Source organism: Chlorocebus sabaeus, chromosome 11 (genome assembly GCF_047675955.1).
Source record: "Chlorocebus sabaeus isolate Y175 chromosome 11, mChlSab1.0.hap1, whole genome shotgun sequence".
Taxonomy (NCBI): Eukaryota; Metazoa; Chordata; class Mammalia; order Primates; family Cercopithecidae; genus Chlorocebus; species Chlorocebus sabaeus.
Genome location: NC_132914.1, coordinates 3,085,947 through 3,103,502, shown reverse-complemented (window position 1 = coordinate 3,103,502; position 17,556 = coordinate 3,085,947). Strand labels below are relative to the sequence as shown.

The following is a 17,556-nucleotide window of genomic DNA, read 5'->3' as shown; positions in this document are numbered from 1 at the left end:
GTAAGAAAGAACAGCAGGTCAGAACAGTAAACTGGAGGAAGTCTGGTCAAATGCTGGAGACTGCAGATATATTCTGAGGCTGATAAGGTAAGAAAGAACAGCAGGTCAGAACAGTGAACTGGAGGAAGTCTGGACAAAGGCTGGAGACTGAGATGTATTCTGAGACCGAACTGTGTTACAAGCTCATATTTCTGGTTGTGTACTGTGGGATGGCCAGGTCCATTAAAAGGCACTGGGTCCCACAGGTATTCCTGGTGCTCTGAGTACATGTTCTCATTTACAGAGCAGGTGCATGCTCCCTCACCCCGTGTTCTACCCCATCTCTATTCTCTCATCCGAGTTCAAACCCTGAGCTTCATATTAGGTTTTAAGGGGTGGGCAAACCAAAACCAGTATCAAAATGTTCACCTCTAGGTTGGCTGTGGAGGCTCATGCCTGTAATTCCAGCACTTTTGGAGGCTGAGGCAGGCAGATCGCTTGAGCTCAGGAGTTTAAGACCAGCCTGGACAACATGGCAAAACCGTGACTCCACCAAAAATACAAAAATTAGCTGGGCATGGTGGTGCACGCCTGTGGTCCCAGCTACTCAGGAGGCTGAGGCAGGAAGATCTCCTGAGCCCAAGAGGCAGAGGTTGCAGTGAGCCAAGATGGTACCACTGCACTTCAGGCTGGGTAACAGTGAGACTCTGTCTCAGGAAAAAAAAAAAAAGTTTACCTCTAAAGTGGTTTTAAAAGGAATATATTACTAAATAACTCAAAACAAGAGATGAGATCACCCAGCTTCTGTCATCAGGTGCCTTAGCCTGACCCAGTTATCTAAGATCAGACCCCAACTCAGGATTCCCCAATGGCTTAGTTTTATCTTCCTCATCATTTGGGTTTCTTGGTCTGGATCTTTCTGTGATACGGGGTGTCTGTTTTTAATTGTAGAGTATGTTTGTCATGAAGGTCATGTAATTATGATCACAACTTCTTTTTTGTTTTTTTTGAGACAGTTTCACTCTTCTTGCCCAGGTTGGAGTGCAATGGCGCAATCTTGGCTCACTGCAACCTCCACCTCCCGGGTTCAAGTGATTCTCCTGTCTCAGCCTCCCAAGTAGCTGGGATTACAGGTGTCCACGACTACATCTAATTTTTTTTTTGTAGTAGAGACGGGGTTTCACCATGTTGGCCAGGCTGGTCTTGAACTCCGACCTCAGGTGATCAAAGTGCTCGGCCTCCTGCCTCAGCCTCCCAAAGTGCTGGGATTACAGGTATGAGCCACTGTGCCCAGCTTTATGATCACAACTTCTATACCATGCTTTTTGGCTTCTGTCAAGAGAGCCAAATAAAGTTAGAAAGGCAGAAAAGATAGGTCTCCAAGAAATAGGGCACAAATTAAGTCCTTCCATGCCTGGGCCTCTCCCCACCTTGTGTCAGTTACTTTAAGTACAGTGAGTGTTTTTTATGACTAGGCATTGCAAAGCCATATGGACAGATCCCTGGCTCCACAAAGAGCACTCCTGGTCTTGACCCCTTTCTAGCTGGATGGTTGCTAGGTCTCTTTGGGCACCATCTAAAACTCCATCTTGTCTAAGCCAAGCACTCTTTCTGCTGGTTTTTATCTTACTCCCCAGAACTGTCTACTTAGGGTATCTTCCTGGTTAGGTGACATGGATACAGTTGTATGGGTGGCATATTCTTTACAAACAATAGACATCTCCATAGGACGGGATGGGGGGGATTAAGTGGGAAGCATTTCCAGGAAGATTGTCTACTTCATCCTCCAACAGTAGACAGAGTGGTTTCTGTTTGCCCAGAGTGCCCAGGTAAGACAGGGTCTCCAAAGATCTTTCAAAACATGAGGCCCAGAGCCTCACCACCTTGGGGGCAGGGCCCAGGGCTTCTTAATGGGCTCAGTTTGGCTTATATCACCATTTCCCCCTTCCCTCTCTCATTCATGGTACACCTTAGCATATTAAAGTGTTGGAAAGGTATGTTTTTTGACCTAGAAACTGGGCAGAGTAGTGTGGGAAGCTCTGCACTGAGTGAAATGCTGTTATTCAGAGCTCTACTTAGTTTCACTGCCTTCCTCAAGTTTGCCCCGATTAAAATGCACCACAAACTCTGGGAAGCTTTGATCCTAGAACTCACTCATCAGGGTTGTCTGCTCAAGACTACTGATGGATGAGAAGTTCACTGTCACTGTGTCACTTAAACACTGGGAGATAGGGTTAAAACACAAAGAATGAGGAAGACGTTTTGGAACTAGGTAACACTGTAAAGACTAAATGCCACCAAACTTGAATTTAAAATGGTTAACTTTGTTTCACCTAAAAATGTGAATTTCACCTAAAAATATACAAATCAGTTTATGTCTGATGCACTTCTAAAACAGGAGACTGAAGATCCTATGGAATATGGAATATACATGCTGATCCTCTCTTCTAGCCAAAGGACCCTCGACATTCACAAAGGCATTGCTTTTTCTTGATCATCCCTGAGACCATTCACTCTCACTTTGTGTCTCAAATTGGTATAGCATGGCAGGGCGCAGTGGCTCACGCCTGTAATCCCAGCACTTTGGGAGGCCAAGGTGGGTGGATCACCTGAGGTCAGGAGTTCAAGACTAGCCTGATCAATATGGTGAAACCCTGTCTCTGCTAAAAAACCCAAAAATTAGCCAAGTGTGGTGGTGTGCACCTGTGGTCCCAGCGACTTGGGAGGCTGAGACAGAATTGCTTGAACCCGCCGGGCACGGTGGCTCAAGCCTGTAATCCCAGCACTTTGGGAGGCCGAGACGGGCGGATCACGAGGTCAGGAGATCGAGACCATCCTGGCTAACACAGTGAAACCCCGTCTCTACTAAAAAGTACAAAAAACTAGCCGGGCGAGGTGGCGGGCGCCTGTAGTCGCAGCTACTCCGGAGGCTGAGGCAGGAGAATGGCGTAAACCCGGGAGGCAGAGCTTGCAGTGAGCTGAGATCCGGCCACAGTACTCCAGCCTGGGCGACAGAGCCAGACTCCATCTCAAAAAAAAAAAAAAAAAAGAATTGCTTGAACCCGGGACGTGGAGGTTCCAGTAAGCCGAGATTGCGCCACTGCACTCCAGCCTGGGGAACAGAGCAAGACTCCGTCTCAAAAAAAAAAAAAAAAAAAATTAAAAAAATTGGTATAGTGTCATTTAACAGGATAACAGGATAAATTAATGTTTTTATTATTCCTAAGTTTTCTAACGGGGGATAGTTAATGCATCCACATTATCTGAGGTTGACAAACAACTGGGGAACTGTAGCCATAAGGTAGCAATAACGAATTCCAGAAAGAGAATGAATTTTCCTTACTTATGTTGTCCAGACTCGTACATTGGTTTTATTCAGCACTGCCCTTAGTGCACTGTCATTCGACTTGTTGTAAGGTTCTGAGGTGTTTTGCATTTGGAAAGGGAAAATTAGTCACTGAGACATAACAGGAATAAGGTATGAGAAGTTCTGGTTTCTAACTTTTTTTTCCAGTAATGACATTTTCTAAAAAGATATTACACTTTAGGCTGGGCGCGGTGGCTCACGCCTGTAATCCCAGCACTTTGGGAGCCCGAGGTGGGCGGATCACGAGGTCAGGAGATTGAGACCATCCTGGCTAACATGGTGAAACCCCGTCTCTACTAAAAATACAAAAAACTAGCCGGGCGTGGTGGCGGGCACCTGTGGTCCCAGCTACTCGGCAGGCTGAGGCAGGAGAATGGCGTGAACCCTGGAGGTGGAGCTTGCAGTGAGCCGAGATCGCGCCACTGCACTCCAGCCTGGGCGACAGAGCGAGACTCCATCTCAAAAAAAAAAAAAAAAAAAGATACAACACTTTACTAGTCCTGCATAAAGTGCCTTTCACATATTTTTTCTCCAGTGGAAATGGAATACAGTTCTCCATTCACCCTCAGGGTGGCAAAGCTGGTATAGAGGGCAAGTGTTAAGTGCACTTTGCCCAGCCTTGTAGGGTTTTGTGGGCCATGGTAAGGATTCTTTAGCCTAAATGGGATGGGAAATCATCGAAAGTGATTGAAGTACTCGGAGGGACACAATTTGGATGCAGTACAGAGTGAACTGCAGGTGCAGGAGGGAATCCAAGATAGGAGCCTTTTGCAGGAGAGCAGGCTGCAGTGCATGGTGATGGGAGGGAATGATACTAGTGTGGAGGGAGGAGAAATACTTGGGAGATAAAAATACATAGAACTCGATGATAGAACCAGCTCTAGGACAAGATAAACCCTATTTTAATTTTTCCTAGAGACCACTTGCAAAGCTTGTTAACAGCTCACAGTACTGCTTGCTACTAGCTTTTCTTTATTTGGGCACATTTCTCTGCATATAGAAAGATTTAAGTGTTGGTAGGAAGGGACAACTGACTGGGAAATGAACTTGTAGCACTGACCCAGGGCAGACTTGAGTATGTGGTACGATTATTTTTAGGCTTAGACTTGTAGGCATTTTAACAAAACATCCTCACTAGACAGTTTTAATGTTTCATAAACTAAGACTTATCTCTAAATGTTCCACAGTTAAATGCAGTTTTACATTCTTGGAATCCTACAAGATGCAGAGCTGGAAGAAACCTTAGGAATGCTTTCAATTTTTGCAGATGAGGAAAGAAGCTCAAGACTTGCCCACAGCCAAATGAACCTCATGGGAGAGTCTGGATTAGTTCAGAGACCTCCCATTTCAGGCATACCTTTCCATTTAACTTCTGAGTCTTGGTTTTCTTATCTGTAGGGTTATTAGAGTTATACATTCCTTGTAGGATGGTTGCAAGGATTAAGTTTAACTCATGTGATGCTGTCAGTACAGTGTTAGTAGCTTACCCCATAAATGCTTAATGAGTTAGTGATGATTGTTGGCTGCAGGGGTAAGAATCTACTACTTTTGAAATACCAAGAGGACCCAGACACAAACCACAAACACAGGGCTGTGATATGCGGTGAGCCCAGTAAGAGAGTAGTTACACTGGGACTTTTTTTTTTTTTTTTTTCCCTGAGACGGAGTCTCGCTCTGTCACCCAGTCTGGAGTGCAGTGGCCGGATCTCAGCTCACTGCAAGCTCCGCCTCCTGGGTTTATGCCATTCTCCTGCCCCAGCCTCCCGAGTAGCTGGGACTACAGGCACCCGCCACCTCGCCCGGCTAGTTTTTTGGTTTTTTAGTAGAGAGGGGGTTTCACCGTGTTAGCCAGGATGGTCTCGATCTCCTGACCTCGTGATCCGCCCGTCTCAGCCTCCCAAAGTGCTGGGATTACAGGCTTGAGCCACCGCGCCCGGCCTACACTGGGACTTTTTTTAAAAAGAGGGTCTCACTCTTGCCCAGCCTGGCATGCAGTGGCACAGTCACAGCTCTCTGCATCCTTGGTGTCTTGGGCTCAAGGGATACTCACACTGGGAGACTTGCACACTCCAATTTTAATCCTGACTCCAGCATCAGCTATGTTGTATGACTTGGTGAAAATTTTCACACAGAAATCAATCTTCCACCATTATAAATTTCTTCTGGAAGGAACTATACAGGCATGTGGCTAAGCAGACAACCACATCACTGTTGGGAAAGGACTGGAGAGCCCACAGTAGGAGAGAGGAATGAGGGCAGACCAGGGCTCTGGCCTGGAGCCAGGATCATCTAGAGGCAGCTCAGCATGACTGGCTTGTGCTGCCTGGCTTCTCCCAGGGCCCCATCATGCCATAGGAGTTAAGGGTCAAAGCACAGTTAGGAAAAAAGCACAAGCCGTTTCCTGTTAAGGCTGGGAAGGAAGCTGGGCATGACCACTCTTTACTCTCGACCTTAATCATGTAAACGTTATCTGACTGAGGTTAGTGACACCAGGATTTTTACCTTGTTAAGAAACCAAAATGTAGCCAGGCGCGGCGGCTCACGCCTGTAATCCCAGCACTTTGGGAGGCCAAGGTTGGCGGATCACAAGGTCAGGAGATCGACACCACGGTGAAACCCCGTCTCTACTAAAAATACAAAAAACTAGCCAGGTGTGGTGGCGGGCGCCTGTAGTCCCAGCTACTCAGGAGGCTGAGGCAGGAGAGAGGCGGAGCTTGCAGTGAGCCGAGATCGCGCCACTGCACTCCAGCCTGGGCGAGAGCGAGACTCCGTCTCAAAAAACAAACAAACAAAACAAAACAAAACAAAAACCAAAATGCACAGATACCTCTGCCATATCAGAGGTAGGCAGAAGACCAATTCCAACTTCAAAATGAACATGCACGGTGTCCCAGTCTTCTAGATCTTTATACTTTCCTCTTCCTAAGCGTCAGGGAAGAAAACCAGAGGCACTAAAAACTGCCAGGTTGCTGGAGGGAGGGAGCGCACAGACCCAAGTCCCAGCTGCAGCCTGTGCAGTGCTCAGGAAGCCCTGCATCGTGGGGCTGCTTCCTGCCCAACTACGGTGTCTACTTGAGATGCTGCACTCATTTAAGCTCAACTGGGACTAAGTGGGTGACCCCTTAATTTTGCCACTACCCATTATGTACCCACCCATACCCACCCCTCCAAGGCTGAACAAAAAGGGTTGTCTGACACCCAGGTTTTATTGTTTCCACTTTATTGCTCAAGCACGGAACTTGAGGCAAGCCTGGACCTTCAGCAACGTGCGGAGAAGAGGCTGAGGGATTTCGGGACACAGCCTGGCTGAGAGGGGAAACTGACAGGGGAAATACCAGAACAGGGAACGAGGGGTGGTCACCATCACACCAGAAGACATCAGCCACACCGCTGGGGGTGAGGAAGGGAACAGAGAAGAAATGGCAGAGCAGTGGTTTTTCCCATGTCCCTAGCACCCACATGGAGGCCACGTTTGGAAATGGACTGGGAGAGGGAAAGGATGAGGAAAACGGCTGCCCAGGAGTCTCCCTCTCCACCCTGGGTTCATATCAGACCCCATCCCTACCACCTGCCTCTTCTACCCTTGGAAAATGGACCTAACAGAGGGAGCAAAATAAATTAACATTCTGATGAGTACGTATGGATGGACATATGTTCATGTGCAAAGGGGGAAGGGAAGAGGGGGTGACACCAGCTAAAATGATTCCCCACCTCAATCCCCCAGCCTACTCCTTTCCCCCTTCCCCCTAAAGCCACCATCCAACCAGATAGAAAAATAAAGGTCTAATTCACTCAAAATTCTTCAGTTTTTACAAAACTAACAGGGTGGAGGGGGGAGACTGGGGGCAGGCAGCCGCAGGAGTAGGGCTGGTGGAGAGGGGCTATGCTTCTGTCTCCACCTGAGACTGGCTCCCTGCCGTGTTGCTCTTCTGCTCCTCCTTCATCTCTGTGTCAGTGGGGTGGTGTCCTGAGGAAGCCTCTGCCTTGGCCTGCAAGGAAGAGGAACAGCAAAGAGGCTGACATCACAAGTGAAAAAACACACACTTAATTTCTAGCAGAATTACACAGATACACCCATTCTCCTACATCTGTCCTAAACATATATCTGTATAGGCCAGGCCTGGTGGCTCACACCTGTAATCCCAGAACTTTGGGAGGCTGAGGTGGGCAGATTGCTCGAGCCCAGGAGTTTGAGACCAGCCTGGGCAACATGGTGAAACCTCAGCTCAACAAAAATTACAAAAATTAGTTGGGCGTGGTGGCATGCACCTGTAGTCCCAGCTACTCGAGAGGTTAAGACGAGGATTGCCTGAGCCCTGGAGGCGTAGGTTGCAGTGAGCTGAGACTCTGCCACTGCACTCCAGCCTGGGCGACAGGGCAAGAGACACTGTCTCAAACAAAACTAAACACTTATATATGTGCAAATTATGAACTCACAAGGTTACTCACTACAATGCTGTTCTAAGCAGTATTGTCCCATATGGTAGCCACTACTGTAAGTGGCTAGTTCAAACTCATGTGTTTTTAATGCAAAATATACATTGGATTTTGAAGATGGTTTGAAAAATACACAAATGCAACTAAAATTTAATTCCATTTGTTTTTCACCTTTTTAACATGGTTACCAGAAAATTTTGAATTACATGTGGTTGATACTATATTTCTACTGGACAGTGCTGGTTTAGAACACTGTTTAAGACTGGCTAGGCATGGTGGCTCACACCTGTAATCCCACCACTTTGGGAGGCAGGGGCAGGCAGATCACTAAAGTCAGGAGTTCGAGACAGACTGGTCAACATGGTGAGACCTCGTCTCTACTAAAAATACAAAAATTAGCCGGGTGTGCTGGTGGGCACCTGTAATCTCAGCTACTCGGGAGGCTGAGGCAGGAGAATCGCTTGAACCCGGGAGGCGGAGTTTGCAGTGAGCCAAGATCGTGCCACTGCACTCCAGCCTGGGTGACAGAGTGAAACTGCCTCAGAAAAAAAACACCAACAACACTGGAAGACTAAAAGGTGACTGACTGACTAAGATAAGCCACATCCACACAATGGAATACTATGTAAGCCTAAAGAAGAATGTAAAAGTTCTTTAAATACTGATGTAAAATAAGCTCCAGCTACTATCATGTGAAAAAAGCACAGTATGTGCCAAATCATAGAGCACGTTGCCTCTTGTTAGGGGAAAGGGAGAAAGCAACATGAATGTCTGCCTGTGCATTGATGCAATACACTGGAACCATACGAGAACCTGAAGGGTCAGCTGCTTCTGGTGGGGGAGGCAGACTTTTGACTGTACATACTCTGGTACAGTTTGAATTTAACTACGTAAATGTATCATTTATTTAATCACACATAAAAAGCATCTAGCTTTTTTTTTTTTTTTTTTAAGACAGGGTCTCATTTTGTCACTCAGGATGGAGTGCAGTGGTGCCATCATAAGTCACTGAGGTCTCTACCTACTGGGTTCAAGTGATCCTCCCACTTTGGCCCTGCAAAGTGCTGGGACTGCAGGTGTGAGCCACCGTGCCTGGCCCACAAGAAAACATAAATCGGGAATTACACTCAGAGCAACCAACCCAACTTCTGGGGCTTGTGGGTGGGTTCCCAGCACTGATCACAGAACACGGCCCCAACAGCAGGGAACACATGCTCCTTAATGCTCCAGGGAAAAGGGCAACTTTTGGTTTCTGGGATCAGCACAGACAACCAAAGGCACCAAGAGCCCACAGTAGCCAGGTTCCGTGGAGGGATGCTATTCCCACTGTTCCCCACCCCAATCCTCACCTTGTTCTCCTCCTCAGCCAGCCTCTCAAACATATTGGCATAGAGCTTCTTCTCCCGGGCAAGCTGCCTTCTGATCCGCTGCTGGCACACAGCCAGCTGGGTCTTGGCGGCTTTGTTGTTGGGGTAGAGCTGCAGGACCTTCTGGAAATCAGCCCGTGCCAGTTCAAAGTCATTCACGGCCAGGTGGGCCTCTCCCCGGCGGAAGAGGCCCTTCTCATTGTTGCTGTCCAGTTCTAGGGCCTAAAGGATGCAGGGAGGAAGCAACATCGTGGGAGCTCAGGGCTTGTAGCTCATCTGGCCAAGACTGGGTTCCAAAAGTACCCCTCAGCAGGACTGCAAATGGCTGGCTCCACCCCAGGAAGAACAAGGCCTGGGGCATTAAATGGAACAATCCAAGGTCTAGGAAGGAACGTCATTTAATCCAACAGGCAGAGAGGGAAGACAGCAGGTCTTTGGATGAAATAAAAAGACTTCAGACATCAACATTCACTTTAGAATAAAGCAAGTAGGTAAGCGGAGAGGCTAAGAACCAAGGTGGGAGAAAACTCTTACGTGATTCTTCCCATTCCCTGTGTCCCTCCTACTTCTGTGCCAACTGCTTCCCACCACTAAAGCTAAGGTGCTTGCTATGAATACTTGCATCCAGGCCTGTGGCCTGTAACCTCAGAGCTCCCACTGATCCACCCTGCTTTCCCTGCCCTGGTCACCAAGGGGAAGTTTCAGACATGCTGGCACTCAGCTCTGCCTGTGAATGCTGCTTCCATGCCCTCTGCGGGGGCCTCACCTTGTTACAGCTTTCGATGGCCGCAGAGAAGGCCTGTAGTTTCAGATGACACATGGCCAGGTTGAGGTGAGAGGCCAGTCGAAGGGCCTGTGCCTTCTGTGCTTCCTCACTGGAAAAACTAGACTCATACTCCAGCCAGGACACAATCTTCTTATACTGTAGTAAAGCTTGCTTGTATTTGCCTTCCTAGAATGGGACAAAGGCTCAGGGACCTGGCACAGGTTCAGTGGTACCAGGCTCTTATACCCTGCAGATATCAGTGACACATGGCCACAAGAGGTTCCTGCTCCCACCCCTCCCACTGGCAAGGCCAGCAAGCTCACATATACGAAGTGAAGATGGCAGGTGCCAACCTGTCCATTTCTTGGCAGAAAATGATCTCAGTCACCAAGGGAAGGGTAGGCTCAGAGCAACTCTTCCTGGGAGTGTCCTTAGGACAGTGACTATTGGCTCACCTTGAAGTACACAGTGCCCCGCTCTTTCACTATGGTGCTCTGTTCCAACTTCTCTTCTGAATTCATCTCCCAAGACTCCTTGGCCTGCCACACCCCAGGAGAGAAACAGAGTTGTCAGTTACCCCAGAGTACGTACAGGGTGGAACTTGACTTTAGGTGGGGAGACCCTGAGCAAACTTACCTTTTCAAAACTCTTGAGGTGTAATTCATATTTCAGCTCGGCATTTGGTGGGATTTGGAACTTTTCCTTCCCAACACTGCCAAAAGCATAGCTGCAGGGGTGAAAAACACGACGTGTCGTCTTGGCAACACTTAACCTGCTCCAGGCTGAAAAGGCTTCCCGTCCATTTCCTGGAAAGTACCTTCCCATCCCTTGAGAGTTGGTGCAAATGTTTGGCAAATATTCCCTTGCCTCTTCACACCATCAGATGGCCCCTCAGCATCCTTCATACCCTTCTAATAACTTATAGCCAGGCAGCAGTGTGATTACTAATTTAAATGGCACCTCACTAAACAGTGAGCTAGAATTAGAAGGCAGAAACAATGTTCTATTAGTCTCTGAACCCCTAGGAATTTTCAGTAGTGCCTGGCATGTAGTAGCTGTTTCACTAATGACTGAATAAATTAATGGAGAAGAAAATCTCGATGGCAGAGGAAAGTGTAGCAACTATGACTGAAAAGACTGGGCTTAGATCCAAGAAGATGTAGACAATTGTGGCCACGCTTCTAAGTATAGTGAGGATATCATAATGGTGTATGTTTGGTGTGGCCAGAGTTAAAAAGGATACAAACAGCTGGTTCTACAATTCATTTTATATCTTTGATCTTGGTTTGCCTGCCTGCCTACTCTACGAAGTGCCCACCCCTCACCTGGGCTTGAGGTACACAATGGAATGTTCTCCTTTCTCCATGCGCTGAATGGCCCTCTCCAGACCATAAGGCAGATCCAGGTTCTCCCCCTCGCCAATCTCAAAGCGGAGCTCCCGCTGGTCAAAGAGCTGGTCCTTGTAGTACCCTTCCAGTGCAACTGGTATGAAAGAGAGGCAGTGTACCAGAGTTGTAAGAGGGCAGGTGACTGAGGAAGGATGCCATCAGCCTCCCTACATCACCCCATCACCCCCAAGATTCTCCTAGCTGTGTTCTCAGATCTGGAGTGATTTAAAGAGAATATGGTCCAACCCCTCATTTTACGGACAAGAAAATAGGCTCAGAGAAGGGAAGTGACTTGCCCAAAGCCACACAAGACCTAAATATCAGAATTAGAATTGAAAGCCCAGACTGTACTGTCTCACCCTCCACGATAGCGCCCTCATTGGGCTTCGCATAGCCTTCACCGCGAGTCCGTATTCTGCGAATGATTCCGCCATCTTCCTCTTCCGTCAGATCTTCTCCCTTAAACTCAAACAACTCCACCTGTGGGACAGGATGTAACACAATTCTTTCCCATACTAACTCATGGGCAGTGAAACAGTCTTTCTCATCCGGGAGAGTCCCTACTAACTGCCAGGCCAGATCTGACCACAAGGGCAGTCACGAAGAGTTGGGTAGAGCAGCACTTTTTTGAAGTTCTTGGGGGCTGCCCTAATCTCAACTTTGGAAGAGGTGGGCAGACTACATAGATTTCAGTTAAGCTGAGGACAGCAATCTAGATCTTGCTACCTGCTCTACTAACAAGGACATATTGGGATGCATTCCAGATAATCCTAATCCACACTACCTGATAAGCCCAATCTGGTAGGTATTAGAAATGATTACCCAACATCTCTCAGCAGTTTCTCAGTATTCAAGGGCCCACGGATTGGCTCAACCATTTTCAGATTGAACAATGTCAAGTTCTATCTCCTCAGTGAAGCCTTTTCTCAGCCCTTGACCCACAGGGGAGCTATTGCTCCCTCTTCTGATCTCTAGAGCACCAATATTCTGTACTGCCACTTACAATGGGCCATCGTTTCTGACCTCCCGACTCCTTTCAGTATTCTTCTGGGTACCGCTCGGGAGATAAAGACGTCTTAACCCCAACCATGCTTTGAGTCTGGAGAGGGGCTTGTGCCTGCCTCTTGCTACCCGAAGCTTCGGTTACTTCCATTACTAGCAGCAGCAGAGCCCTCTGCATTTCTCCTCCCATAAGGCCAGGCCCTCAGCCTTGGCTACATTGTCTCCAAGAAGCAGGAAGGGCTGGAGGGCAGCCAGGCATTGGGCTGAGATAAGGCCTGGCTCTTAGCCTGATGTCAGTGGCCGGACACTCACCTCAAATACAAGCGTGGCATTGGGGGGAATCTTTGGAGGGCTGCCTGCTGAACCGTAGGCATATTCTGGTTTGCAGGTGATGTGGCACACCTCCCCCACCTTCATGGTTGCTATGGCAATGTCCCAAGCCTTGATGACCTCCCCTGCAGGTACAGAGGCAAACAGGACCACCTTAGCAGGGTTCTGATTCTGGGCTCAAACAGTGCTTCTGAAGAGTTAATGCACCACACTCATGGGGAAGCTGAACATCCTTTAGAAATGGGACCAGAAGGTGAGATACCTGGTTGCATTAAGTGCTACCAGGTCTAAGAACTGTAAAAGATCACCTGACCCTGAACAAAAGAGTTTAAGATGCAAGACAGTCCACCTCTGAAGGGGGAGTAAGGTGTTGGGAGGTGATCAGGAGAAGGGGAGACAAAGATCAGTATAGTTACAGAACGGTAGAAAAAAAAAGAGTGACCGAAAGAGTTAACAGACTGTGATAAACCATTCCTCCCTGAGCTTGGTCCTGAGAAAATGGTTTCTGCTTGTGACAGCTTGTGTCCACCTCGAACCTATCCTACCAGCCCACTGACCATGCCTACCTTTTCCCAGGTCAAAGGAGAATTTGTCCTTGCGATCCAGACTGGAGTCAAACTTTGTGCCATCTAATAGCCAGCCAGTATAGTGGACAAAGACTCGGTCCCCAATCATGGGCATCTCTGTACCTGTGCCCTCTCTCTTGATGACCTGGGAGGAAGGGGGAGAAAGTGAGTAACCCAGGGTTTGGGGCCGAAAGGGGCACCAACACTGCCTGCAAGCCTCCAGAGGGAACATAAAGGGACTTCTCTGTGTTCATCCTCCTCTGCCTACTTGTCCCTCCAGATTCAGCTACTAGCAAGTTGACTTAGGAGTCAACTAACCTCCTTGTCTTTCTTCAGGTGCAGCAAGACTTGGTTTGAAAAACGAGACAAAAGGCTGAGAGATTCGAGTTCAAGTTTCCGCTGTATGGATAAGTTTTAAAAATTCTCCACACCTTATTTGTAAAGCAGTGATGATAATCCCTATCTCCTACAGTTGTTGGAAGATTAGACCAGTAAAGGGTTGAATAATAGATTATTATTATCATCGACAAAGAGGGAAGTATTTATGCCACACTTCCTCCTCCTTCCTTCATGCCAGTGGTCATCAGATTAAGGTCTGGTTTGGAGACAGGAGAACGAGAGGAGTATGAGTGAAGAGAACAGAAACAGTTCAAAACAGGTAAGGAAGAAACCAGGTTATAAGTGAACCCAGAGGCTCTCCATGGGACCTTAAACTCTGACTTGGGAGCGGAGTATTCCTCACTGGTAGGCTGTTTAAGACCAGGGCTGGAGTTATTTCCCAAAAACACATAGGTTTCTTTAGCGCCACCTGGTAGGTGTGTGGTTACCCTCTAAGGGAAAGCTTCCACGGAGAATGGACAGGGTCTTTAAGGAGTAGAAAGGTAAAAGGGAAGGAATGGCGGATCAAAGGGGAAATGACCCTTTCTGGAATAACAATCTCATAGAAAACAGCAGGACGCTGGAGCGAGAAGGGGAAGCCACAGCACAGGAGAGCCGCTGGAGCAGACGCTCGAGGTCCCCAATAATCTGGTGCAAAGACAGATGCACTTGTGGACCAGGTAAAGGCCCCCTGAGGCGGGGGCCACACACGCGGAGCTCAGCGGTGGGAAGCCAGGATGAGGAGGAGCAGCGGATGGGGAGAAGGCATAAGACACGGGCTGGGAATTCATCTCCGGACTCTCCCCGGAAACTGCTCCGACCCATGGCAGGTTGTCCTGGCCCAGGTCAAGATGCCCTCCCCACAGCTCCCCAGGCTATTTGTAGTCGAGCGGTCACTCGGCCGCAGGCTCCACAGCAGAGCGCCTCCTCTCCGCCCCACACCCCGCAGTCCCGGCTCCGGGAGGCGGCGGGGGGGAGGGGACTACAGCTCCCGGCATTCCCCGCGCCCGGCCTCCCCGGGGCCGAGGGAGGGGGCGCCGCGCGCGGCGAGTGGGGACCTCGCTGGGTCCCGGCGTCGCCAGGGGACCCCGGGAGGGCGCCGGAACCCTGTCGCGCCTGCGTCGCACAAAGGCCGCCGGGCCAGGAAAGCACTGTGGGGAGTCGCTCCCCGTCCTGGCCCGTGTTCCACCGCCCGGGTGGGCGAGCCCTGGCACCGCCACCAACGAGGCGGCCCCCGCGGCTGGCAGCTCCGCTGGGGCCGCGGGGGTCGGGGGCGGCGTGGCGCGGGAGGCCCGGCCTGGCCCCGGGCTGCGGCTCGCGGGCCCGCGGCGGTCGCCCCGCCCCTCTCCGCTGCCCCGCGCGCGCCGGGGTGGGCACTGCAATCCCGACCCCCTTCCCCGGCCCGGGCGCTGGGGGCTGGGGAGCCTGGGGCCTCGGCCGGCGCACCTAGGCCGCCCCCCTGCTGAGCGCATGGTCGGCCTCGGTGCCTCAAACGACGCAGCCCGGTACGGGACGGCGATGCCACCGGCCCCCGGCGGGACGGCGCGAGGCTGCAGAGGCGGCCGCCTCGACCCGTGCCCGGCCGCGGGCTCCGGGCTCGGCGGAAGGGCGGCCCGCAGGGCCCCAGGTTCGGCCGCCCCCGCAGGCCCCGCCGCCCCTCACCTTCAGCACGCCTTCGTCCTGTTTGGGGCTGATGTCCACTCCCTCAATGGGCAGCGGCGCCGACTGCGCCCCGCTCTCGGTCGCCTTCATCTCCTCGGCTGTCATCTCCGCGCGGCGCGCCGTTTCTCCGGGAGCTGGCACCGGCGCGAGCGCACCCTGGGCCGCTGGCGGGGGCGCTACCTGCGGCGCGTGCGGGAGGCCGGGCGCGGCGGTACTGACTGCGGACCGCGAGGAGGCTCGAGCACCTCTGCACGCGGCGCGGGAGCGGGGGTAGGTGGGTCAGGAGCCGCTCGGGGAGCGATTGGTCCCGCCCCGCCGCGAGGGAGGGGCTGGGAGGAGCGGGAGCGCGGACAGAGGGGGCGGGGTGCAGAACTTTCTAGAGACGGCGGGACTGAGCCGGTTCGGGCTTAGTGCTGCGGGCGCTTCGGAATCTTTTTTCTTTTTTTTTTTTTTTTCTGGTTCTTGCTTCCTTCTGGCTGCCTGCCCCCTCCCCCTTCTCCGGGGACCCTCGGACTCTGGGGATCTCCCCAGCGGTCTCCCCTGGCCCTCCCTCCCTCCCATCCCCGCCCGCTTCCCTGTCTAACCGGATTCTTCCAGATTCTTCTCGATCGATCTCCCGACATCACTCCACCAGTCCGCTGCGCCTGCGGCGGGGTGTGGGGAGCGCGGGCGGCGGGATGGCAGTGGCGGCGCCCCCTCCCCGGGACCGGCCGTCACCACGGGCGGCGTGGTCTCTCCGCTATGACCCGCGTAGACCCTTCCCTACCTGGGGGAAAGAGGGCAAGGGCGTCTGGGGAGGGGGGAGTGAGCGGACAACGCTACCCCGCTGCAGAGAGCGGGGGAAAGCGACCTCGGTTTCCCCAGAGCCGGGAAGCCCGGGTCAGGCAGCGGTGCCTATCCCAGCGCCTGCAGATGCTGCGAGCATCGGGGTTGGCGAGGCATGGCCCGCCCAGCTCGGAACTCAGACGGGGCACGCACTCCGGGGACCCTTCCCGGCGGTAATACAGCTGCCATTTCTGCGAATGCTTACACACGTGGGTGCCCCCTCACGAGAAAAGTCACTCTGTTTTCCAAAAGGAGTCTTTTCCTCTCAATGTTTGTTTCCCCAGTGTTTTTCGACAGCCTGTGCAGTGCGCAACTGCCCGTGTCGCCTAAGCCATGGTCGTGGGACCTACAGAGCCATCTAGAGTGGGGCCTGGTTTTGCTCAGCACCTAACCCCAGTTTAGCATAGTGCCTGGTGAGTGGTGTCCAATAGTTACTGGCTGCATGAATTTTCCTTTTTTAAGTTAACTTTTCCAAGTCTTGGCTGACTTTTTTTGTTTTTCTTTTTTTTTTTTTTTTTTTTTTGAGACAGGGTCTCGCTCTGTCTCCCAGGTTGCAGTGCAGTGGTGAGATCTTGGCTCTCTGTAGCTGGGACGACAGGCGTCCACCACCGCGCCGACTAATTTTTGTATTTTTAGTAGAGACGGGGTTTCGCCATGTTGCCCAGGCTGGTCTCGAACTTTTGGTCTCAAATGATCCGCCCGCCTCGGCCTTCCAAAGTGCTCGGATTACAGGCGTGAGCCACTGCGCCCAGCGTGAATTTTTATTCCAATAATAATTATATTTTTGGACTTCCCGTTATGTGCCCGGCACCGTACCGTTGTACGCCATTGTCTCATCAAACTAAATTGAAAGCTTGTTAGAGATGAACTTTCAGCATCATAATGTGATGATTTATTGTAGTCCCTGCCGAGGGAACTTGAAAGGGATGCAGAAGAAACAGCCCTTCGCTCCAGCGATTTACAGTACAAATGAGTTGAGCTATAATGAGGTCTCTTTAGGTAACTGGAGACAATTTCAGAGGATTCGGGGCGGGGGGCGCTGCCTCTGTAGGGGTTCAATCCATTACTTTTCTGCAGAAGTAACAGTGCCAGGGGCCACCCAAACTCCGGGAGACGAGGATGGTGGGTGCTCGCTTCCGGGGTGGCAGTTTACCGCAAACTGTCCTTGGCTTGCACCTACTGATACTCCACGTGTGGCGGTTTCTTTTCTGCGTCTTTTTCTTCATCGGAAGCAGGCAGTGTAGGACCCCTCCTTTAATTCTGTCCAGCACATCCTTAATGGAGCTCTTCAGATTGCCTGCCTAGACATTAACATATAGCCTACTACCCTGGTGGAATGAGCGTGTGCTTTGGAGTAAGGGGAGTTGGGTGACCCATGTGTTATGTGAGCTGTTTAATTTGGGGCAGGTTAGTTAATCTTTATGTTTCGATTTGTCTGTAAAATAGGGATAGTAACATTTGTAAAAGAGGGCGATTTAATGGTTAAAAA

General features: G+C 50.8%; 1 protein-coding gene across 1 annotated transcript; it reads right to left on the bottom strand.

The window, feature by feature from the left end:
• Positions 1-6,549: 6,549 nt before the first annotated feature.
• On the bottom strand, positions 6,550-15,519 carry FKBP4 (FKBP prolyl isomerase 4). Its single transcript, XM_007967181.3, has 10 exons — positions 15,243-15,519; positions 13,203-13,347; positions 12,619-12,761; positions 11,664-11,784; positions 11,242-11,398; positions 10,553-10,643; positions 10,372-10,455; positions 9,917-10,102; positions 9,133-9,372; positions 6,550-7,335 (listed from the first exon to the last, which is right to left on the bottom strand). Exons 1-10 carry the CDS (start codon positions 15,345-15,347, stop codon positions 7,228-7,230), a joined length of 1,380 nt encoding a protein of 459 aa, XP_007965372.1. The 5' UTR covers positions 15,348-15,519; the 3' UTR covers positions 6,550-7,227.
• Positions 15,520-17,556: the final 2,037 nt, after the last annotated feature.

What these genes read in the sequence shown, in the direction of transcription:
- FKBP4 (XM_007967181.3), bottom strand. Translation starts at nt 15,347, where the DNA reads ATGACAGCCGAGGAGATGAAGGCGACCGAGAGCGGGGCGCAGTCGGCG. An exon ending in AGGACGAAGGCGTGCTGAAG is followed by an intron (nt 13,348 to 15,242) that starts GTGAGGGGCGGC and finishes CCTTCCTCCCAG; the next exon opens with GTCATCAAGAGAGAGGGCAC. An exon ending in ATGCCACGCTTGTATTTGAG is followed by an intron (nt 11,785 to 12,618) that starts GTGAGTGTCCGG and finishes CCTGTCCCACAG; the next exon opens with GTGGAGTTGTTTGAGTTTAA.